Genomic DNA, 26,515 nt, shown 5'->3' on the forward strand with positions numbered 1-26,515 from the left:
GACATTCCTGAGCCCACCACAAAAATTCTTTCTGAATGCAAGGTATTATCTGAATGACAGTGTCTAGATCCTGGCAGTGTTGTGTCCATACATTTTTGAGATACCATTGAAGCTTCCTCATATGCAGTTTGGCATTGGGACGCACCAGAATACAAGATGCCATGAACCCCAAGGCTTGAAGGACTGTCCTTGCAGTCAGCCTGGACTGTAGAGACATTTGATGGAAATAAAGAGAAAGGCTTCTTTGTTTGTCCGGGGTCAAAAGGCCATCTGGGAAGCTGTATTCAGTCTCACACCCAGAAAGCACATGTCCTGAGAGGGTACTAGACTGGACTTTGTTTCGTTCACAGAATACCCTAGGCATCTTAACACTACCATCACATACTGTAGATGATGCAGAAGTTCGTTTTTGTGTTGTGCAATAATCAGGCAATCGTCCAAATAAGGATAAATCTGTATTCCTCTTAACCTGAAAAAGGCTATCACTGGAGCCAGAACCTTTGTGAACACTCTGGGCAGTAGATAAGCCAAAGGGCAATGCAGAGAACTGATAATGTAAATTTCCAGCCCGAAACGCAGGTACCTCCTGCAACTGGGCCTGATAGGAACATGAAGATAAGCCTCTTTGAGATCCAGAGTTACCATCCAGTGATCTTTTCCCAACAGAGGTAAAAGCTGTTGTAACGTCAGCATTTTGAACTTTGGAATGTCCAGATAAGTGTTGAGGATAGATAAATCCAAAATTGGTCTCCACGTGTTCCCTTTCTTTGGTACTAGAAACAGGCGAGAATAAAATCCTAGTCCCACTTCTGACAGAGGAACTGGCTGTATACCTCCTATTTGAAGAAGTAAAGAAATCTGCTTGTGAGCCTCTATCCTTTGCTGAGGAGGAACGTCTGGCATGCCTTTGAAAGGAGGCAATGTATGGAAATAAAACTTGTAGCCTCGGTTTATAATGTCCAATACCCATTTGTCCTGGGTGACTAAAAGCCAGTTTTGCTTGAAGAGTGCTAACTTTCCTCCCAAAGGAGCTGCCAGGGAAGAAGAATCTGGCAGCTGAAAATGCAGGTCATTGGGCCGGTTTACGAAAGGACTGGCCCCTGCCCACACCTGCAGATTGTGCAGGTGAACTCCAAGTTCTAGGCCTGAATGTACTGTGAGCTCTGCCCCTGCCACGTCTAGATCTACCCCTAGACTGAGAATCAGAAGAAGGGTAGGTCCACCCCTTAGTAGGCCAATTTCTACTAAACTTTGGAGGTTGCACCTGCAAAAAATCTTTAACAGTCTGCATGGACTTAGCCTTGTCTTCCATTTTCTTCAATACCGACTCCACAGGAGGACCAAACAAAACTTCAGACTGTAAAGGGGCATCCAGAATTCTAGTTTTAACATGCTCGGACAAATTCTGATTCTTAAGCCAGGCGTGCCTACGAAGAACTGACCCAGTGGCAGCCACCCTAGAAGAGGCCTGTACAGCATCAAAACCACACTGCAAAGAATGCTTACCCACCTGTTCAGAGACATGTACTAAATCTTGCAATTCTTTACACTCTATGCCCTCTGTCAAAGCATCCACTTTAGATTTCAGCTGAGAGGAGGAAATTCTGATATTTCAACATATGAAACTGGCAATTTAAAGCCCTCATTGCTAAAGTAGAAGAGGTATACACCTTCTTACCCCATCGATCCAAAGCTCTAGCTTCCTTATCTAGAGGAACCGGATTCTTTACAACAGAAGCTCTAACACCCTTAGGCCCCTGACTAATAGTTTCTGGGTCCGCCCTAGGACTCTTATACAGATATTTATGAGCCTCAGGCACCCTGTAATACCTGTCCGGTTTAACTGGCGCAGGAGGCAAAGAATCTGGATTAAGGGAAGCCTCCGAGAAAACATCTTGAACAACCTCCAAAACAGGAGGTATAGCCAAGGGTCTATGCTGTGGTAAAAACAAGAATTCCCTAAGCCTCTTTCGTGAATCAGAGAAATCCTGTCCTTCCCACTTAAAATGCTCCCTCATGGAATGCAGAGTTTCTGAAAATGAAAAATCCTCTGGAGGAGAAGCAGAAGGAGTGGAATCCTCTGCATCAGAATCCGAATAAGGGGGAAAATCTTGAATATCTTCAGCAGAAGAGTCCGAGTCATCTGAGGCCTGATCCAAACTTTCCAACTCTGGCTCCACCCTGGGCCTCTTATCAGGAGGGGGCATAGAACCTCTAATTAAAGTAATCAAATCTTCTGCCATTTTAAGCATGTGCTTTTTAGGCACAGACCCTGAAGTACCTGGAGGGACACCAGAGGAAGGCAAAACAGACCTGCCCTTAGAAGAAGCCTTAGAAATAGTAGCAGAAGGCCTAACCACCTTAGGCATAGAAGGGAGAACAGTAACCTGAGAGGCCCCTTCAGCTTGACCTGACTCCTGTGAGGCCACATCCTGCAAAATCAAAGTTTCCCCCTGAGACTCAACAGAAACTTCAGCCGGCTCCACCTGCTCCACTGTAGTTTCTGCAGGACCGGCGTCCGAAAAGGACGAATCAACCTGTCTAGGTTGCAAGGATTTGTCTTTGCGCTTCTTCGTGGAAGCGGGCGGAGGATCCAACGGCATATTATAATTACACCGCTTACCAAAGACTAACCTAGCACAATCTAACCTTCTCTTAATAGTGCGCTTATTAAACCTAGCACAAAACCGACACCCGACTACGTCGTGGTCCGGTCCCAAACAAGGAATGCAAAGAGAGTGATAATCCCTATGCGGTATCTGTTTCCCACAAGAAATACAATTATTCACTTTTTCTGACATCCGGAATTAACTGAGGCAAGAAAAAACAAAAATATTCCCCAACAGGGTACTTAGCCCAACTTGGTTTCGGTCTGAAACTCAGAATACGAAAATTTCAGAACGCCGAACGGCACTTGCAATGCTGCTTCTGCATCGGACCATGCGGCAAAAAAGACTGAGGATATGACGTCGGTCATGCGCTTTTATACCCTGACGCTCTGATGTCAGATCTGAGCGCCCATGACCGACGTCAGCCTAATACTTCGGTATTCGGGCCGACCGAGGACAGCGGACTACCCATATGTAAGGACTGCAGCAATGTGAGATGAAGAACATCGGCAAAATATTGAAGCGGCTTTTAAGCAAATTCTTTCCCTGGGAAATTTAATGTAATGTTTAAAAGTATGTGTTTTTTTTTTGTTGGAACAGCAATTTTTTTCTCCCTAGGGGGAGAAAAAAAAAAAAAAAAAAATCGCTGTTCTGACGGTTCAAAATTGTAAACTTTCGCTTACAGAGGGTCGATTAATCATTGTTCACTTTTTTAAGCGCTCTGTGATCTAATATAGACCCCTTTGGTTACACGAATCAGCTCATTAACGGCTTGGAGTATTAATCCTCTCTGCTCACAAAAAGGTAATTTCCCTGCATAATACATTCAACTCGACATTCACCTATACTTTTGTCACTGCATTGAGGTCCAGCTCCTAGGATTAACAAAGTAAAGAACTTTCCTATACTTGACACAGTAGAAGGAAATATTCAACATATGTGGCAAAGTACATGGTTGACAGTTCAGATAAATGCACCATTTTATTAGTTCCTGTAGTTCCGCACTATTTGGAACTTTGAAAGCAAAACACTGCCTGTTTTTCAGAAAAATAATGCACATAGATGTAGGGGTAGGATTTGTTAAAGCATTCCAAAACAGCATACCATTTGTTCCATGCTTACACCGCACATAAGGAAGCATACTGGGGAATCCAAGTTAAAAAAAAAAAAAAAAAAAACTTTTTGGTGGCGCCTTTGCACATCCTGCTGTTATTAGCATTATGTGAATGTAATCTCTGCTTAAGGATATGTGGAAAGGTACCAATGCAGTTTTCAGAAATTATTGTTCATTTCACTGAAAAATTGAGGGAAAGAGTCTCAATTATGGGTACATCAGAAGGTGAAACTCTTAGAAAGATGACTACTGTTATTGTATGTTACAGCAGCACACTAAAAAATAGCATGAAGAACTTCACCCACATCTGATACTCTGTCTACAAGTAAGACACACTGATTTGTCATAGGAGGGATTTAGAGACAGATACTTAAACAGGTTTCCCTACCCACGCCGGAGGTGAAATTACTCGAGCGTCAGTAGCATGCAGAAAAAAAAAGGCCAATGGCATAATGCAGAATGCTTTTTTCCATACAAAATCATTACCAGTGTGATTTCTAATTGTGCGCCAGCAATAATTCACTTTTAGGGAGATTTCTCCCTTCAAGTCAGTGCAATCACAGAGTTAGTACATACAAGTTCAGGGTTTGTGGGTGGCTTGTCCCCTACATCGGAGCTGCAGTATGGCTTTCTTTCCTTCAAAAATCAAGAAAAAAAAGAATACTTTTTCACCCTTTTGTTTTCCATGCATTTTTTCCACTCCTTTGGAATGATGACTTCAAGAACTGGGATTTCATTGCAGAACCACTTAAATAGTGGGTAAGATTCAGAAATTCTGTCTATACACAGAACCAGCTGCACAGAAGACATGTTATCTGCACTACCGACAGACGCCTGCTTCCCATACACAATGTCACATCTTTCACTAATCAGTCAGCCTATCTTAAACTTCTCTCCTGTGAAAACACTAGATGACAGAAATCTATGCAATTACACAGCATTTCAGTACAAGGACTCATATGCTTTATATAAAGCATTTGAAACAGAATAAAATATAAAAAAAGTCCCTTACCTGTATACCATTTATTTTGTATACCAATAGTATGGTAATTTACAAGTCAAATTCTTCACCCACTATAATTCAAAAAGGAAATAACATTACTTCCAGCTGAACAAAATGGATTTCATTCTTAACTACAAGAAACTAAAAGCAATGCTTTCAGGACTCAGAAAAACCTGTCTCGGTCTCCAAAAACATGAAAAATGGAGTTCACTAAAACAGAAAATCTAAAATAAAAAACAGACATTCTGCAAACAATTTAAATATTTGGATATCTATGGATATTGCTATAGCAAAGGTTTGGTTTATCAGTTATAGTGACTGCAATGCCACATTTGAGATCTATATACACATGCACATACACATGCACACATACATATAAAATGTATTTCATTAAGGATGGAACAAAGAAATTTTTATTACTTAGTTGTTTCCTGGTTGACTAGGAAGGTGGGTTGGTCCAGGATCCCTTTCAGCTACGATCATGAACAAAGGTATCATTATATAAACAGAAAATGTCATCCACAGATCAAATAAATTTAAATTGCAACAATATTATGTTCGACTATGGATGTTGTTTTGTCAATGCACATGGAGTAAAATAATCTTATTTTTCTGCCTATGAATTCTGAATAAGGTTAAAATGAACTATTCAGGTAACAGTAACATTAATTTAACAACAATATTCATTATAGTTTGGGGCACTCAGTACATAACCACTGGATGCTCAATGTAAGACTCAAGATTTCGGTCAATGCAATTAAATAAATGTAGATGAATTTAATCATATTTGAATTGAGTAAAACAACACAACTTTGAGGTAATACTTTTTTAGAAGCACTATTAAGTCAGGTTTACATTCTGGAGCTCTAGAAAGGAAAGAGTTCAATATTTTTCTTTGTAATAGTTGCACTTAACTTTGGTAAAGTCTTATTAATAAGAAAATACAGCAAATGCCCTTAGTAAAACTGCTACAGAAACATATTATGTAAGTAAATATTTTTACTTTTTCTACTAGACAGGTTAGCTAACACAGGAGTAGATGACAATGCCGCACACCAGCGGCTACATTGAGAAGCCTCGTGGCCATGTAGGCTGTACACTATTACTGTTATAGACACTTTAAGAACTTTCAAGTAGGCATGCTTCTGTCTGTGCAGTAAAAGTCATACCCTGGCTTTACATAAAATAAATACATATGCAATGTATTTCATAAACATCTGACTGCACAAGTTTCTATCTGTGTAGTGACAGTCACAACAAGTCTGCACACACAAGTATGTGTACTGAATTTTATGAGCATTCGAGTGCACATGTTCCTTCTCTATGGAACAAATATAGATATCTATATATATCTATAGTATATCTAGATCTAGCTCTATTTCTATAGTATATCTAGATCTAGCTCTATCTCTATAGTATATCTAGATCTAGCTCTATCTCTATAGTATATCTAGATCTAGCTCTATCTCTATAGTATATCTAGATCTAGATCTATCTCTATAGTATATCTAGATCTAGATCTATCTCTATAGTATATCTAGATCTAGATTTATCTCTATAGTATATCTAGATTTATCTCTATAGTATATCTAGATCTAGATTTATCTCTATAGTATATCTAGATCTAGATTTATCTCTATAGTATATCTAGATCTAGATTTATCTCTATAGTATATCTAGATCTAGATCTATCTCTATAGTATATCTAGATCTATCTCTATAGTATATCTAGATCTATATCTATCTCTATAGTATATCTATATCTATCTCTATAGTATATCTATATCTATATCTATAGTATATCTATATCTATATCTATAGTATATCTATATCTATATCTATATCTATATCTATCTATAGATCTATATCTATCGATATCGATATATATAGATATATAGATATATAGATATATATATATATATATATATATATATATTAGTGTTGGTGTTAGATAGATGGTCCATGTTAGCGTTTACTTTTTGCAGGGGGGGGCAAGACCCTCCACACCCCCTGCAAATTAGATATACCAACTTTGAGACTGTGCTACAGTGAGGAAACGGGTAAATTCCCTGGTCCTCACTGTACCACGATCTTCATTTACAATGGCAAATTCATACTAATGAAGCATGCTTTACATTTGTTATCATGGATTTGTTGTATTTAGGTTTGGCATTGTGCATATTTGAAACTGTACTTTCCATCCCTTGATGTTCGACAAAGTGCATTTCAGGCTTTTGACAGTAAATCATATATACACACACACACAAACACATATGCACATGTATATCTAAATATATATATATATATATATATATATATATATATATATATATATATGTTACAGATATATGTGTGTGTGTGTGTGTATACATATATATACATACATATACATATATACACATATATATACATATATATACACACACATATATATATATATATATATATACACACATATATATATATATATATATATATATATATATATATATATATATATATATATACATACATATATATGTGTGCGTGTGTATGTATATAGATGGGAGCGCTACAAAATCCTGAGACCAAAATCTTGAAAGTTCAAAATACTGAATGTCATAATACTGAAAACACACAGGATACCAACACTTACTATACTCCAACACAAGTACATACAGAAACAAATAAAAGACAAACCGTATTACTCTTCTCCAAGTATGAGCAGGTGGACAAGCCCCCTATACCCTCACACACCCTGCTACTTAAATATATCAACTCTGAGATTGCACTTAGTATAGTGAAGTGCAATCTCGGACTTGATATATTTAAGTAGCAGGGGGTGTGGGGGCACATTTTCCCACATGTGGGGTGCATGGGGGATTCTTGGAGTTGGTATATTTAAGTTACTGGGGATGTGGGGGGCGCAGTGGGGCTTGCCTTCCTGATAACAGTTGAAAGGTAAGTGTTTGCTGTGTGTTTTCTGTTTATTTTACATGGTCAGCTTTTCGAAAGTCAATCATATCGGCTGTATGAAAGTCTACTTTCTGAAAAGTCAACCATGTAAAGTGTATATATATATATATATATATATATATATATATATATATATATACATATACGCACATATATATATATATATATATATATATATATATATATATACACATATATATACACACACACACACACATATTGCCAGAGTAACTACTTAATTTTCATATGTAATCTTTATCTTCCTCTAAAACAGTCCCAACTATAACTTGATGGGTGGATCAATGAAAAAATGTTCTTAACAGATGATATCTACAGAAGGCCTGAACAGGAGATATGTAACCAACAAATATCTCTCAAAGGAAAAGGAGACTAAACTAATACAAATTCAAAAATATTACAGGAGACATGTAGTAGATCTTGAACTTCTAGACCAAGATCCAGTTTACATGATGCTAACTCAGAGAGTAAGAACAATGTAGTTATCACAGTGAGACATGGTATTTCTGAGTGAAGAGTGGGAATGATTAAGGAAAAACATAGATGTGAAAGTGAAAGTGAAGGATAGTCTAAAAGCAATATATTGTTAAGGAAGACCAAGCCTAACGTGAGGCAAAGCACAAGGCCAGCAACAGACGTTGTAAAGAATGAGGTTAGATCTGCTAAGCTTGTACAGAAAAGAACAAGGAGCATTAGCAATGAGGCCTGCAACAGCCTGACAGAAAAAGAACCATCCTGGAATCTGATGTGATGACAATTAGTAGGCCCGTGGCAGAACTTATCAATTACAAGGAGGAATAAGGAAATTAATCAGAAAGGGACTAAAGAAGCATCAGGCTAAAAGCAATCCATTAGCAAGAAAGAAACAAACAGTCAGTCTGGTCCCTGTGCCCAAATGCAAAGTAAAATGCAAGGCTACTATTGAGAGAAAGACTCTTCATACAGGATCTTGGTAATCCAGCAGTGGATTAACTAAAATTCATTAGACAATGAATGATCCAACGAACTGACAGCCTGGGTACGAGTATTTTATTCCCAGCAGAAAGGGAATAAAAAGGGAGAATGGAAGGAAGGTGGAGAATACCGGAGACACCTCAGCCTTCGAAATATAAAAGTAAGATCTAAACGTCCACAGTGTCAACTGCTGCAAGAACAACACTCCCTGTGCTACAAGGAAAAACGGAACTCAAATGGAGCAATGCAGCAATCCTGAGGTATGGCAAGTACACTGTCCCAAAGGAATGAAAGAAAACATGAACAGAGCTGTCTACAAAGGGAGAGAAGTACAAAAATTCATAGACAGGAACCTGGGCAGAAAAGGGTCAGATGGCAGCAGACATCTCTAACCAAAAGCTTGTGAAAGCCACATAGCAGATAGGTCACCTGAAAACTATTAGACAAAAGAATTTTTCAGACAAGTAGCAGTAGCTTGATAGCTGTGCCACACACTGGATAGGATGAAGGCAGGGTAGATATCTGACAGAGAATAAACCCTATTAACCAACAAAAATGAAATAATTACTGGCACATACAGACAGCAGGACATGGAAACTCAACAAAAAAAATATCACCTAAACATGAAGAAAACACTTCGCTGCTGGGGATCCTTCTCAAAGGAGAACCAAGACAGATGCATTTGAGTAAGGAGATCTTGCCTAGATAGTGAGGAAGAAAAATCTTCCACTGACTACATGTCTTAGAAGACCTTCCCAGATAAAGAGACTGTGAGGGGAAGGGAAGACCTCAACCAAGTGTGACCCAAATTACTCTGCCAAAAGAAAGAAAAAATAATGCCACAGATGTCATATGTCATTCAAAACCACTGAATAAAAGTTTACTAGTGTAGTGTGACCAACCTGTTCAACAAATGATAAATAAGCATCAGATGCAAAAAAGCAAAGAAAAGGCTTATGCTGTGCAAGGATAAAGTATAAACTATCCAAAACAGGGTAGAACCAAAATGAGTTGCTCAGTGCCATAAGCCACATAACCTTACTCTCAACAATTCCATAAGGTAGTGGAATAAATAAAGAACTTTATTAAAGTTAAGAGTTTTCATCCAAAAAACAGAACTTAAAATTGTTTTTATAAAATGTCACAGGTTTAAAATAACCCATTTAAAAATCACGACTAAAACAATTCCTAAGCTTAAAGTATACTTGCCCACTAAGATAAAAAATAAATAAAAATGTAATTGTTTAGAATACAAATAAAACACTTAAGTTAATTATAAGATTGACTTTCTGATAGCAAAAATGTTTTTATTTTTATTAACATCCCTTCATTCCATGGAGCCTAACAATTAAAACAGGTAAGCAGTTATTAAAAAAAAAAAAAAAAAAAAAAAAAAAAACATAATGCAGCAGAAGTTTCACATTTCTTGAAGTTTATAATTTGGCAGTTTATAATTTTAACACACTATTTAATAGTTATGGTGCCATTTAACCCAGGAAATTTCCCTGCATTAAGCTGCAACTGCCATATCAATTATCTGTACATGTGCCTCCCTAAGGTGAATGGAAACATTCTCAAGAATAACAAACAAAAACATGAATGGTTACGGTATTTACAGACCAGATACAGGGTTTGATCCTCGCATTGGGAAGCACGATTAAGCTTGGTCATTAACCTTGTAATCGACTATAAAAGTTCTTGGTTATTTAAAGATTGAGAAGAAGCATTGTTGTTTTATTCTAAATAACAAACTTTCCTCATTGTGGATTTTTAATTTTTTTCTTAGATAGTTCTATCTGCATTAAAGCCGAAAACCACTCAAACAGTAGACATGCTGATTTGTTTTATCTTCTTAAGGTGAAAAACCTGAACCGTTTTAAAGGAACACTCTCCTCTATTGCTTGATAGGGCAGACCCCTGTACTGCTTGAGGGAGCAAAAATGCTGTACTATATTAATGGGTAGATCTGTTTACAGCTAGAAATGGAAGAACTAGTATGTGCTATGTGAAGCACACATACAGATATCCGTACCATCTGAAGGGGAAGAACAATCCTATAATCCTTGAAGAGACCGATCTTGCACTGCTTGAAAAAGTATAACAATCCCATATTACCCGATGGAGCGGAATCCTTTCTCAAGTCTCATTTCCTTAATTAGTGGAAATAACCCACTTGTGTTGCTATTCAGTTCGTATAAATATATTAAACACTTACTTGCCTTTCTTCAGACTTATTGTGGAGATGCAGTTCTTCCGTTGCCCTCATCTGTGCTGTTTTAATCCCCAGAGCACGGAACTTGTACCACCACCTCCACTGCTCTGTCACTACACTGCATGACTCTGAGACACTTGTTCTGTCTTTGTATTACGTGGCATCCTATCAGGGTTCTGACTGGCTCATTGCAAAATTAAGACTTCATTCTGCCCAAGACTCACAAGAAATTGACCCCAATAATGAAGATGATGCACCTATTTTGTGGCAGCAAAATTGCTGAGTTTATTACTACAGACCTGTCCTTGGAAGAAATAATTGTGCGCGAAGGTGTTCAGGGAGAAGCCTTGCCTGCTGTGATGATGAACATGTGAATATGTGTGGTGGATGGTTCACCTTTGCTACATGTGCACTCCAAGGAAGGAAAAACAGTTTGTAAAGAGCATCCTGAATGTACAAAGCAATACGTGTGCACTCCAAAGAAGGAAAAACAGATTGTAAAGAACATCCTGAATATACAAAGCAATACGTGTGCACTCCGAGGAAGGAAAAACAGATTGCAAAGAGTTTCCTGAATGTACAAAGCTGACAATACCCATCTTCTGTGATGCACAAGTTGCATAATCTAAAAGTGCATGTCTCCGAACTTTGACACACATGCTTACAGTAATAACACGTCCTGTACAAGTGTTTTCTACAGCTAATCATGTGCAGATTTGATTTGTATACTTATTTTACTGCTGCACTTATTCCTGCACTTATACAGCTATGCCACTGAGAACGGGTGCATCGGCACTTACACTAGTAAAGGGTGTTAGGCAGTCGCTACTCTCACAGGATAGTGCTCAGACATAACTCCATGTTAAACAGAGGTGCTAAGATCGCCTACAGCAGTTCTAACCCTGTGCAGTCTAGCTCAAAGCAATGTAATCACAGGCACTTTGTAAACATTTGAGAATGTAAGCCCCCGTCTGTGTTGTGATGATGATTTCCTACTAGCTCATAAAATAAATACGGACATTGTCTAAATACAGTGAGGCTGCACATGATGTATTACTCAACTGCACATAAAATCCAATCAAACAATGTGAAATAACACCATGGCTGTTTTAATGTGGTATGCATATACATTTGAAGCAATTAGAACTTTAATTTCTATTAAAGCAGTCATGGTGGCTTTGTCACTTGTCATGTAATCTGTTCCATTTCTCATCTTATCCCCATGTATCAATATCTACAGCTATATCTACATTCATATCTTTAAGGTGTGTATATTACTTTGGTTTACATATACATCTATCTATATATATCTATATGCATATGTAGATCTCCTGGATTCCTTCCCATGCATTTTAGCACATCAGGCAAAGAGTGCCTTCCAGCACTTCTTTTCATAACAGGTACGGGTTTTATGGGGTCGGGTTGCTAACCCAAGGCCCGACCCTCCTCAGAGGGTGCATCACACACTTGCACGCACATACTCACACCTAGGGCCAATTTAGAGCATCCAATCCACCTACTGCATGTCTTTGGATTATGGGAGGAAATTGGAGTACCCGGAGGAAACTCGCACGAAAGCAGGGAGGACATGCAGACTCCACAGAGAGGGCACCCCATCCAAGAATCAAACCAGAGAATCTCTTATTGTGAGGAGGTGACAGCACTAACCACTGCACCAATACTTAAGAGGCTGCACTATTTGCAAAAATGTTTGTACTTGGATTCAGATTTCCCATCTGGTGCTGCTGGACCATATTATTTACTAAACTTAGGCTTGCCATCTTCCTTCTGCACATTTCTGCAGATTTAGGTCAGCGCTATTATTTCCAACAAGTTACAAAGTTCTATTTTTATAGGCATTTCAACAAACTGCTATAACTTGGTAAAAATGACTACTGTGATGATAATGATTTTAATATGGGCCTTCATATCCTACATTTTAGACATGTATTTAAATGTAAATTTTGGTGTACAAATATCAATGGAGAATGACTGCTAGACCTGCATTGAGTTAACCTCACAATAAATGAATGCCTCTGAACAGCTGTCTGACTTGTGCAGGACAACTTGCTGAAAGCACAGTTCCTTGAAAAAACAAATGACTTTTCTTGTTTTATTAATTTTGTAATCTGTTAATTTGGTTAAAATGTGAGTGAGGGTGTGCATGGAGTCCACAGTGAAGAGTAAAAAAAGAAAACCACTAAAAAATATTGCCACATTTGGCTGAACGGTGTGCTCTGTTAACAGCAAATATTCACATGCTTTCTATGATACTAAGTAAAAATCAATAAAGAAGTTAAGAGCTTGCTGGACAGGCTCACCACTTTGTTAATGCACTTTGAATATTCTGTACGCTCTACTGCCCATAAAACAAGCAACATCATTTCTGAAGCATCTACGTTTGCATATCTTTATAATACATAATTAAATTGTGCTACAGTAACACGGTTATGTGTGTGCAATTAGAAATTCTGCTGGTTGAAAAATATGTTACTCAAGTAAATGATTAAGTTGGCATCATGATAAGGAAGACAAATTAGATAGAAAATGTTTTCATGGATGCCGGTCCTCGGGTAGTAACCATGTCAGCGACTCAACAGGTAGCACACTCACCTTTAAAGCCAAAAGATTAGGAGACTGTAGCTCCTATTCCCACACCAGATAGCTGGATTCATTTCACAGTACTGACACTACAGTTCAGAATAAGGCAGTGCTGTACTCTGAGCATGCTATCACTTAGCTGACACACTTAACCAAGGATCCATCTGCCTGAGCTAGTGATAATTCAAATGGATGCAAATGACACAATGGCACTTATCAAAAAGAGTACAAGAGTTCTCCTGTGCCCAGGCCCAATTTTCTCTAGGGAATACAAATACTATTTAGGGACTCCGCTGAAGAGGCCACTGGCATGGTGGAAGTAGTCAATACAAACACTATCTAGGTTCTTTGCTGAAAAGAGTTTGCTGACCTAGTAGGACTAACTCGGTCCACATAATGTAAATAAATAAGTGAAGTCAAAAAGACAAACCAAATGAGGTAAACAGCAATGGAAAGCACAGAGTACATTTTCATCTGCGGGTGTGAAGCTGTTATTTGAATACTGTATGCATCTGTTCATGCATTAGGAAAAAGCTACAAAACAACTAACAGCTATAAAAATATTGGTAAAATGATGGTTTACAGGGAATCATTTTAGAACTGGTTCATTAAATGGCTGTAAAGGAAAATATTTTGGTTCATTGGGGGGAGATGTACAGACAGCTTTTCATGAAGTCACACTAAGATACATTTGATTAAGGTTGTCACAATGGTTAAGGTGTTTACCTTGCAGACAAAAGGTAGAGTTTAAGCCTCACGAAGGTGAATTGGTTAGGCTTAAAATGGCCCACATGGGCAGCTAGCCTAGTACTCATCTATAAACCTGTAATGCACTCTGTACTGAGGTTCTCATTTAGGTGTACTACACATTTGCAATACATATATATGACAGTATTTACATGTGAGAAGTCAGAACTGTACAATGCATGATTTTTCAAGTGTGACTTTCCTCAAATTCATTGTTACAGGGCAAATTTACCATGTTTTGCAAGCTCAAAGATGATTATCAGAACAGCTGTATTAGATCTTCTCCAATCTGTACAGATATGGTGAAATGCTGGGCCTCTGGCAGTCACAAAAAGCATGTCTTTATACTGTAATACATAGATTAGATTTTTTTTCGGTTAGCTATATATATATATATATATATATATATATATATATATATATATATATATATATATATATATATATAGATGTCGATATCTGTGTATCCATCTATATGGACATATATATATATATATATATATATATATATCAATACACAAACGCACACAAACATATACATGCACATACTTACATATACACAAATATATTTTATAACATATACATCATATATTTCTATACATGGAATTGTTGCATTAGTCTGAGCAATGCTGAAATGCAGTTTTAGAGCATTTCATCAAAGACTTATTCAAATGCTGCAATGTAAGCTTAGCAGTCTAAGTAAATGGATATTTCCCATTTGCTTACACTGTTAAGCTTCAGCACTGTGTGTGTTTTGCTAATAGTGGCATAGTGGCAGGGAGTGGTGTAAGGGAATTTGCTCTTTTTCATAATGTTGCAAGATTTTAGAGGTGGTGTATTTAAAACCAAGGAGGTGTTTGTGTGTAAGGCACTTCAGCCCCTCCCCCCAACAAAAGTGCTGTTTTTTTGTGTTTGCTTTGTTTTTTGGCTGTTCACCGAATTTGTTGGAGCTTTCCAAATTTGATCTCCTGCCAATGGTTTGATTCTCATTGGAAGGTGCCATTGAATAATCATACTAAATCCGTATATAAAAACACACATGCACACACCTAAATATATACATTATAGGTGGGTGAGTCACAGTTGGCTTGAGCGAAGCACAAACTTCAGCATAAGCCCAGCCCATCTTCATTGTTCAGAAAGACAAAGCTGGGAATGAGACGTGCAGGCTTTTTTTGTTTTACTCTACAACACCTTTAGCCCATTACAGTCCAGAATGAATCAGTTTGTGTTACAATACCACTGCAATTTTAGAATGCTTTCCATGTCTGGGTGAACACTATGAAATGAGCTTTAAAAGAGTACTTCTTCCTGTTTTTTTTTTGTTTTTTTTTTCAGAATTAATGTCAACCACAACGTTGAGTTTTCTGGATCTGATCTTCTCTTCAAAAGATGATGTTAAACAGGATGTATTTCACTGCTGCTAACACAGCCCTCAGTCCTGCTCGACTGTAACCATGCATTACTACATTGGCTTAGATCTGATGAAAATGTATTTTTTTTTTTTAGCAAAAAGGCAGGAGGAGATGGTATGCAAGGATGAATTTAGACAAATGCTAGTTACCTGTTGTCCAAACTGCTGCTATAGCCATTTATCCCTACTACTGGTACAACATTATATTCTATGCTTGGCCTATCAAGAACTACAAAAACGTAATCACAAACATACAATAATACAAGGAGGCCAACTGCATTCTCCAGTTGTTCTACCTAGAACCAACATATTGAGTAACAGATGCCTGGCAAGATGTTTCAGAAACACCTTCACAACCAAAGTACGCCATTTGTGATAGGTGGGGAGAAAGGGTAAAAAAAAAAAAAAAAAAAAATAGACAGTCTAGTACAAAATAAGTATGCTGCTCAGTCAACCCAATGGCCTACATTTGGTTTTTGATCTAGATCACTAGAGGGTTAGCCTAGTTGGAAAAAACATTGCATTCCAAGGAAAACTGTACATCAGTAGCAGGATGGTATGGGCTTTAAACTTCCATAAAACTGCCCGAGACCCAGATATCAATTCAATACTGCAGTGGAAGAGATGGATGCCATCCTCAGAAGCATATAGGTCCATATTAACATCAACTCACAAACACAGGAAATTAAATTCCCAGTAGGACACTAGCATTCATCAAGTAGAGCCACACAAAGTCATGGCAAGCACAGCAATTCATTGGCTAGAGGCAACACATATAAGAGGGGGAATTTGTCAAGGCTGAACAGTTCACTGGCTATGGGCTAACATGACTAGAAGTGTAAAGAAAAAACTGATACTGCTGTTAACTGCAATGTTATTGGAACAATCATAGTCAGTCATACAGGTATAGTAGTGAATCCCTTGGATAATGCAGGAGTTATTGAAAATGTAATTATATTTTCCACTCATCTAAGCCATACATAGTACTATATGTAATAGCCAAATCATCTGTGCTCCAGATATGTTATTCTTAAAACCTGTGCATTCACACAGGCAAAACATACTTAAAAGGAACGCTCCACTAAGAAACATTGTGGTACCTCAAGTAAATGTCTGTCAATCCACAGCTACAGACGAATATCAAGGTGGTTACATACTTAAAGTTATTCATTCAAAATTACTCTAATGGTAAAATTGCAGTAAAGTACTGCAAGTTTAACAATCGTATTTCATTTGGAGAAAATGGAAGAAAAAGTGATTTTAGAAGAAGGAACAGAGAACAAAGCTGATAATGTAGCTTAGAGCCAATATAGAAAAAAACAACACCGTGATAAAAAGCCAGGTGACGGGCTTTGTTTGAAAGATGTTTGGACTGTGCTGGAAGTGATAAAGTGCAACTTAGGATATTTATCAGGGCTGTTGCTTCATTATCCTAATCAAACAGAACATTTTCGAGTTGATGACTGATGTTTAATAGTGGAGAAGTATGATGCTGTGCTGCCATTAAAACAAAAATTGGTGAAATTTGACGTGGAGCACTAATTATATACGGTGGAACAACGTATATGGTGAAACAATTTGTTTCACTGGAAGGAAAGTCAAGACAGAAGAAATTAGGACTAAGTAGCATTCTAGAAGGTAAGAAAAGTGCAGATGGTCTTTAATTAAAACAAAGCAACAAAGCTGTCACTTTGCAGTGGCTTCGGTAAGAAGTTGCTGTTTATAGAAGCATCAGATTTCCCTTTACTTGATGTGGAATGACAACTTGGAAGACCGAGAGCAATTCTGCCTCGGTTTATATGTTGGTGTAAAAGGGAGCACACATTAAGGCAATTGTGGTAACCAGAAAAAAGAGTGGAGGCAGATCAAGTCTTTGTAGAGCATGATTGTTCTGACATTGTTCTACACAGAGAATCCAATTCATTAAAATAATTAAGGAATGTAAATGGAGGAAAATCTGTTACAGTCTGACTTTTCTAGCAATTTTAAAAATAGTGTTCGACAGACATGCAACTGTTTAGCAATTTAAAATCAGCAACAGATAGATTACAAGAAACATCACAACTGTGAAATTGTGATATAAATTACAAGAAGCCTTGTAGTTTCACCAACTCTAGAGATTCTGCAAATATAGAGAACTCAGAAGATGAGTGGGATTATCAGCTGTATCAACACAGGGAAAGGGGAAGGTTTATGTGTTCCTTGGCTAATGACCACTGGACAGAAACATTGGTTTTGGGCCGTTTGCTTTACAGTATAGCTTTATTAGTTAGTATCTACTTATGATATGCTTTAGCCAGGGATAAGAGATGAAGGTTTGGAATATGGACATGTTATCATAAGAAGTGGGATTTTCTTTCCTTTTAATGATGATTACTCTCTGAGCTACGAAACTGAATAAGAATGTTGAATGGAAATTTTCCTCAAGGATAAAGGTTTAATTTTTAATGTAGAAACACTTATTATTATTAAATATTTTTAGGGATACAGGTCACATGAACTAGTTAGATCTTCAAATGGTTTCTATTATTTGACTGCCACGCAAACTAAACAAGCTGATCACAAGGTGAAATTCTTGCAGTCATTGCCTGCTACAAGAAGGCCACACACCATGCAAAGTGTTTTAGATACAGATGGTCATTCTAAGTTTCTCTTGATTGGTCACATGGACAGGTACACTTATAGGTTTACTTCATCAATTTTTTGCCATTACCAGATATGCAAGAACTGTACATGGATAAATCCAGACATACCAAAACAGTGTTCATTGGTTTTCATACAATAATTTACTCCATTGCAATTGCAAAAACTGTGTCTATTGTTGAAGTTAATACTTTGATAAGAACTATTTTAGAATGTATTATAGACTATGTGAAGATGATTATCCACTTCCTGAATATTTCTTGCCAGCAATCAAGGCATCTATATTTGTGCACATATAAGGATCATGCGTCAGCCAGCTTAGTTGCTCTATACTTACAGCAACAGATGAAACCAGAATTGTTGTTTGTTTAAAGGCAAGTTATATGGAAAGGGTTAGCAAAAGGGATAGATTATAATAAGCATCAAGGGTTCTAGACCAGACATAGTTAAGAATTGTTAAGGACTTCATGGGAGTTCTTTCAGTGTAGAGCACATTTTATGTTGATTTGGTAGAATAATATGGTAAATGAGTGGTTTAAAGCTGATCATGATTTAGATAAAAAAATAAATGCTCACTGAAACGTGCCCTACTCAGACAGCTGCATAGTTTCATTAGCAATTGGCAGACTGCATAATGTTAAAAATATTTGTGAACTGATGTAATTAGTCTCAAAGGAAGCAGTACATAGGCTATGACATACTTTTGTTACGTTTACAGAGTCTCCTGCTGGTTATACTGATGGGTAGCCTTTTGACTAGCTCTTGAAGAAAGTATGAATATAATGAACTGGTTTTGACAGACCATGGTTATACAAGTCACAGAAATCCATTAAGCACGGCTAAGAGACTGAGAGAATGATAAAATACTGAAAAAATGTTATGTGTCCTTTATGAATGCAACCTGCAGGTGAGTTACACTTGGAAGAGGATTAAATATTAAAAAATCTATCTTTAAGTGTACTTTGAAATAAGATTAAACACATTTCCAGAGTAAGTAGACTATGGTATTAATTATTGCTAAACAGACAAGATAATACATATGATAGGAGCAAGAGGATAGACTACCATGTACAGAGAATATGGCTGTCTCAAGGCAACAAATCAACCACTGCTGCCTGTAAATGGCAATGGTTAAAATGAACCTCTGATTATTGGAGACCAGAGGAACAAAGTTTTGAAATACTGAACCTTGCGAATGGAGATAGCAGTACTTTGCGGAACGGGAACTTTACCATTCTCTTCACTGTAGTGCGATCTCGGAGTTGGTATATTTAAGTAGCAGGAGGTGTGGGGGGAGCAGTCCTCCACATGGGGGGGTGCAGGGGAGCTTGACTCTACAAAAATGTGAAATAAGTTTCACGTTTTAGATTTTTTTCGTAGTTTCAGTATTTCAAAGCTTTGATCCTCTTGTCTTTGATGATCAGAGGTTCGAAGTTCTGAAATTTTGATCCTTTGAAGTAGACCCTATTATTGCGGCGTAATTAAACTCATTCGTAAATATTTTCTTACTATCATAACACTTGCAGCCAGATGGTTAATATAATGTGATGTTTAATGTGAGAACTGAATTTAATTTTAGTGAAATAGATAGTTTGGAACTTGTCAGGATATTACAGCCAAGAATGGAAATTATGAGGGTAGGGTTGATTTACATATTAGGTAAAAGAGAAGGAATAATATTAGTTGAAAAGTTATACGTAGCAAAAATATAAAGAGATTTTAAAAAGAAAAAATTCAGCTCTTTTGCATGCTTTTTTATAATGATTTTGCAGTTAGTATAGGTTTAATTATATCTTGAAAAATGCTACAGGCACTGTATATTCCTTTTTAAATAGTCTAATCCTACTTCACATGATCTACATAATACATCACCACTGCTTAGCAATGAACATCCTTGGAAAACTAGATCTCAAGAAGTCTTTATAAGGGCTATATCTAGCTTGAATTTCTTTCCCTTTTTAATAAAATCTTACATAAAGTCAGATTTTAATGATGATATTACATATTACAAATTGGTTTAATGGAATATCAAAAAGGTGACTATTAAAAAGGGAACATTTGTCAGCATTAGATATATGAATAATGTCATTCTTTCTATATTACTTATTTAGAACTATAGCCACATTTTTGTTGAAACCATAAATGTCGTAGATTAATTGACCTAGATATACTCGTTTATTAATTTGGTAATACACCTTTTTTTGAAAAAGTAGATGTGAAAGCAAATGAAGAAAGAGGAAAAGTATTTCACTATCATCAAAACTGCATGCAGAGACTGCAGAATCAAGTACAGAGATGAAACAGGGAGAAGGATACTTAAGACAGGTTTCATTTATACACTGTACTCTTGAGGCTGAACTAAATGAGATAAAAAGATATTCTGTGGTGTAAACTGGTATGCATTCGACACTCTCCCACTTAGCCTGTTATCATGCATTATCAGTCATGGTTCCAGTTCAAGATATAAAAATTAGAAAGTGCTGACCTATCAAATAAGATAAATTAAAGGATTATGTTATAGATAGTATCTGGTTTACACAGCTTCACATGCAAACCTTTAAATGTCTGTACTGACATTTTTGACTGACTAACTCTGCCCTTAATAGCTGGACACAACTGCTAAAATGTAACAGTTCAGTTCAAAGTGAGCAACATACTGAGATTTAATGAGACAAATCATTTGAAAATGTAAATAAAAATGGTCAACTGTTGGTAAGAAATTGAGTGTTCGGGGTTGTAAGCTTGTCCCTTGTCTTAATTTGATCAATATTCATGTCTGCTGTAACACTGTGTCCTAGTGCAAAATATAATAGTCCAGAGGTGAAATAAAAAGAAATCCTCTTAAACACTAGAATAGATGTGTTCATATGTAAACAATGGACAGTAGAACACAAATTAGAGGAGTTAATGTAACCAATACCATATTTCATATCTTCTGTTCCATGTGACTTTTTATAATAAATCATACCTTATCAAAATTCAGAATCTATGGTTTATGGATGGAAAACAGCAATACTAAAACATAACAAAAGTAATGAAAAACAAAAGCAGATAATTAGCATTCCTACTTACTCTGTTACTTAAGATTTTCATAATTATAAAAGGTTAACTATCACTGCAAAAGAATTCTCAGAAGACAGAAAGTTAGGTATGAAATTACTTTGTTGTTTTTATATTAGTTTTTCCTTAAGGAGGAACTCTCCCAGATTTTATTGATATTTCCTTAAGGAGGAACTTTCTCAGATTGTATTATATTTTGGGTTACTGACTCCTAATTCACACAAAAGATCAAGCTAAGCTAACGAAGAAGGAACATAATCACTCATGTAGCCTTCTGCATATTTATTATATTTAATAGCTTATATGTGATGTATCAATGAAAGCAAAGGCCCTTGTGGATTACTGCAATCAATTTAATCTTTGTGTACTAGTCTCCTCTTAAAACCAGGCAAAATGTAATATAATTTAACCAATATATTATTACATTAGTAATATATGTATAGATTGCTCAAAGATATTACTACTTAATGCTCACTAATAACACAAGAACCACTATATCTCCAGACAACACCTCTCTTAGAAGGCCACAGTGTATATCAACTGAAACAAAATTCTAGACATTTATTGAAACAGAGGTACAGGAATGTTCACTCACAGTCCTTGCTGACAACTATGTTTGGATCTGCAAACATTTGACATCTTAAATAACTTTAGTCGTTATGAGGCCCAATAATGTTTTTGGAAGAATACAAGAATAATAAGTCTAAAGATACTTTTACTTAAATAGAAAGTTTTCAAGTCTAAAAGTGCAATCTATGCAAAACTGTATTTGCCAGCTTCAGCATAGCCTCAGTTAGAGGTCTTGAGCTTGTTTTAAGTGATTTATGAACCCTAAACAAAAATGAGACGAGAGTGATTAAACTTTAATGCTCAAGGTAAACAGTATTTTGTAACCAGTGATATATATATTTATATACTACATGTACATGTATATAAATGTGTATGTATACACATATATATATATATATATGTATATATATATATATATACATATACATATATGTATGTATGTGTGTGTGTGTGTGTATGTATGTATGTATGTATGTATGTATGTATGTATGTATGTATGTATGTAAAGAAAGAATCAGCTCCAGCAAAATTAGAGACTGCAATTTTCACAACTTTTAAAATTAGCATTCATTTTCCAAGGGGAGATGTCAGATCACACAATTATACTATTAATAGAAGAACACAGATACAAAATATGTGTATGATTAGCAACTGTTGTGACAATTTCATAGGAGATTATATCTGCTAGTATTAAATGTCTTCTTTCAGATGAGGTTCAATATATAGACACATAACGCTTGTTTGTGCATGATTGTTGTTGCTTTATATTTATTATTTAGTCATCCATTAACCAGTCTAATGAAGTATTTCAAATTCAAAAAGATATTTTTGGCCATGAGGTATGTCATAAGATAAAGGAAAATACAGCCTGTACAAAAAATTCACAGTAGACCTCAACCAGCATTTCTTCAGAAAGCAGAAGGAAATAGAAATGACAGTACCTAGAAAAAACTCAAGTAAACAGCAAACGCATGCAGACATCTCAGGATAATATTTAATAAGGACATATTCTAAGCTAGACTGAAAGGCTGATCCCATCAAAGGAATTATTGTACAAATGACAGAAATACACGACTCTTCTGTGCCATTACTCCAGATGCTTTAGCATTCAGTAGATTTTACATTTTGAAGCAACACAGTGGAGGCTGACATGAGCACTGCAGCCCTTATGTAATATCGGACTGTTGTGAGTTCAGGCTTGAAATAAAATCTATAAAGGCCAAGATGGCTCCCTACTTAAATTTCAAAAACTTGTAAGAGAGTCACAGAGTTAATAAGAAATATAAAAATGCAGGAGAAATGAGAAAGTTGAAAACTGCTGTTCTCTATTAAAATTTATTTTACAGGGGAAAGTCCTCAGCATCTCCATACCCTTGTTGTATATATTACCCTCTGAAAAGGGTATACACCAAGAAAGTAATCTTGGACTTAATGCAGGTAGCTCCACATGTTTGCTCGCTCACACTCTCTATATTGTGGGATTTATACCAACAGATTTTGTACTCAAAAACTGGCCAAGATAGCCAATATATTTATTTGTATTCACTAAATCCAGAATGTAGCCTGGAAAATGGAATCTCTAAGATTGGATGTGTGGGATCTCCAAGACAAATAGGTTCATAGGTTCATGGGCAAGTACTAGGCTAGCTGCCCATACAGGCCATTTCAAACCTAGGGAATTTTCCTTCCAAAGCTAAGAATTAAACCTTGTATTTTTTGTTTGTGAAGTGAATACCTTAGCCATTATACCCAATCCCCCCAAATACATGTACTTCACATTTCTCCAGTTGTTATTATAGGTTAGCAATAAGCTAGCTGTCTGTAGGCCATTTTAACCCTACCCAATTTCCACAAAGGTGAGAATCAAACCCTGCAACATGTGTCTGGGAGGTAAACACCTTAACCATTATGCTAACTCCCAACCCTTGATACCATACAGAAGTGTCAGAAAAGTTCAGTTATGTTCATTTGACTCTCTGCATACTGTAATGGTGTATATTAATTTAGTTTTAACATTTTGAATTTCATATCCACTAGACAGATCCAACAGATTCAAATCTTCTAAAAATTATTTTTGGCTGTACTTGTATAGTCCATCAATTTTTACTGCCCTTCTAAGGATAATCAGTAATCCCAATTGTTCTTGTTTAATTACTGCCTTGCACTTCTCAATGCTGTGGTTTATTTATTTATTTATATTTTTAATTGGATATCAGAGAAATGTTACTAGTCTGAAGACTATTTCAGCCCAGATTTGAACCAAGTGTTAACTAAAACATGGAAATAGCCTCAGGTTACCTGTGTAGAAGAAGCAACGGATAAACAGAAAAGTTACTCTGTAGAAATATTTTAATTTTAAATAGAACTGTAAAAGTTGTAACATTTTATCATAACTTATTTTTTTTAACACTTGAGAATTTTGTACAGAAATTTAAACATACATGATCGGGACAGATGGAAAACAAATGCTGAAAAAAGTTTAGAGATGTTAAATAATATAAATTCCAATAAGAAGCTAACAAACTGATCCAAACTGTTATAAATCTATAAACACTTTCTAAAGCACCTACAACTGTGTGAAGCACCAAATCATGTATTTTCTAGTTAAAAATCAAAGATAATTACGTCCCTAGTTAAAAATCAAAGATAATTCGGTCACTAGCAAAGATACCATTACAAATATCTTCAATAAATCTGAGACTAAACTGAGAGATCAGACTCTGGAATAGATTGCCCATACATGTCAAGCAGAGCACCTCTTTAGCCCTCTTCAAAAGGAACCTTGACGACTGGATGGGAGATAGGAAATTCACCCCGGGGATCACATCAGTCGCCCTTGCAAGACAGGGGTCCAGGGAAGTAAATATTGTGGGAAGAAATAACCAGGGAATTGTTATGGCTGGGCTGGTATAGGCCCTAGGGCCGATATCCTAGTACCAACCTATGAAACACAAGTAAATATAACTTGCAATTAATATAAAAGATTACATTAACTTCGAAAATGTCAATTTTTTCATTATATTAACTTCTGGAATGTCAGATTTTTCATCTCTAGTTGCTGATCAGAAGAGCTAGCATTATTTGATTTTAGCCCAAAGGTTGATACATGTAGTTAATAATAAAACTTGTATAAACATATTTGTGGCTAGGCTGCTGTTCACAACCATGTAATAGCTAATAAAACTTGAATATAAAAATGTGTGGCTAGGCTGCTGTTCACAGCCATGTAATAGCTGTATTATATCTAACAAAATAAAAAAAAATTACAGCAGCAAATAAGTCAACCTTACAAGTCTACCCACAATTGCTAAAAAAACACTGAACTGACACAGGACTCAGAATTTGAATTGTTATTCTATATCTGAACATACCAAGGATTATCATTCCCAGAGCTAAATTTGCAGAAAACACAATTTGTGTTTTTTTTTTTTTTTTTTTTTGTTAGAGGGGAAATGCCCTGCATCTCCCAATGTGGTGAGCAACCCCCTCACCCCCTGAACTTATATACCAACTCCTTAGTCACACCAAGTCATAGAAGGGGAAAATCCCCCCAAAATGACATCAATGTAGGCAGAACTCACTGACTGATTTCCTACAGAGGAAATATGATCCCCAAAAGGTTGAACTTCGGGCAACTTAAACTTGAAAGTTTAATCTTTGTCCGCCCCCAGGTTACCCATTTTAGCTTTGCCGTGCTACCATACTTCAGAGGTCACCAAAATTATATACACGTCACATTGTGCCAGCTTCTTTTGAAGTCTGAAATTACACACTAAAATTATCAAAATATACTTCTCTGTCATGAATTTTGTTAAATTAAGCCTTTCACTTGTATCCTTACCTTTGATTATATGACTTGATATTTCTCCCTCTATGATGTGACTTTTTCCATCCAACATCAAAAATAGTTTAATCCCCTCAATCAATGCCATGGCCTTGGAGAATTGTTCCCCATCTTTAACACTGTATGCTTTTGGCACTAAATGTCAATCAACCTCTGATCACTTATTTATATTTTGCAGAGATCCATTCAATTTTCCTACTTAATCCTCATTGCTATAGGTTATTATTCTAGCAACACTATGTCCTGCACACTGTTACTCAGGAGGAACACATTGTAAATAAGAGCAGAGAAGCTAAGACTAATATTTAGCAGGACATCTGGGTGGCCTTCACCTCTTTCTGTGCTGCATTAAGGCCGCATGAGTGTATTTCTCTTTGGTTAACTTTTTTACATGTAAATTGATCATACTTCGGACTGACTCATGTTAAAACTACTTTCCCTAAGAGAGTCAGTCAGGTGCTGTGTTAAAATAACATTAAGTTCATAGAATGGACCTTAGTCACCACATTCTCTGCCAAATATTAAACCCAGTACCATTACTCAGTATTAAACCCAATACCATTTTAATAGGCGAGCTAAACTATCCAACTATAAACTGGGAAACCACCACCCCTAGTGCACAAGCACAAAGATTCCTGTATTTTGTCAATACAAGTGCCCTGGAACAATTAGTCAGAGTACCCACTAGGGAATAACATCTTGGATCTTGTTCTTACTACTTTAGGAGCATCTTGCAACATCCCTTGCATATCTTCTTTAATAGTTAGGTCT

The 26,515-nt window shown here is 36.4% G+C and overlaps 1 protein-coding gene across 2 annotated transcripts in view; it reads right to left on the bottom strand.

The window, feature by feature from the left end:
- The window catches only part of FAR2 (fatty acyl-CoA reductase 2), a 1,505,975-nt gene that overhangs the window by 1,319,192 nt on the left and 160,268 nt on the right, over nt 1-26,515 (bottom strand). Inside the window, exon 2 of one of the 2 annotated variants that reach the window (XM_044088201.1) lies at nt 4,736-4,797. The exons of the other annotated variant lie outside the window; for it this stretch is intronic. Within the exon in view, the coding sequence (XP_043944136.1) occupies nt 4,736-4,746 (11 nt within the window). The 5' untranslated portion in view covers nt 4,747-4,797. The remainder of the gene's footprint in view (nt 1-4,735; nt 4,798-26,515) is intronic. 2 annotated transcript variants of the gene reach the window in all.

Source organism: Protopterus annectens, chromosome 11.part0, assembly GCF_019279795.1.
Source record: "Protopterus annectens isolate FY-2018-M chromosome 11.part0, PAN1.0, whole genome shotgun sequence".
Taxonomy (NCBI): domain Eukaryota; kingdom Metazoa; phylum Chordata; order Ceratodontiformes; family Protopteridae; genus Protopterus; species Protopterus annectens.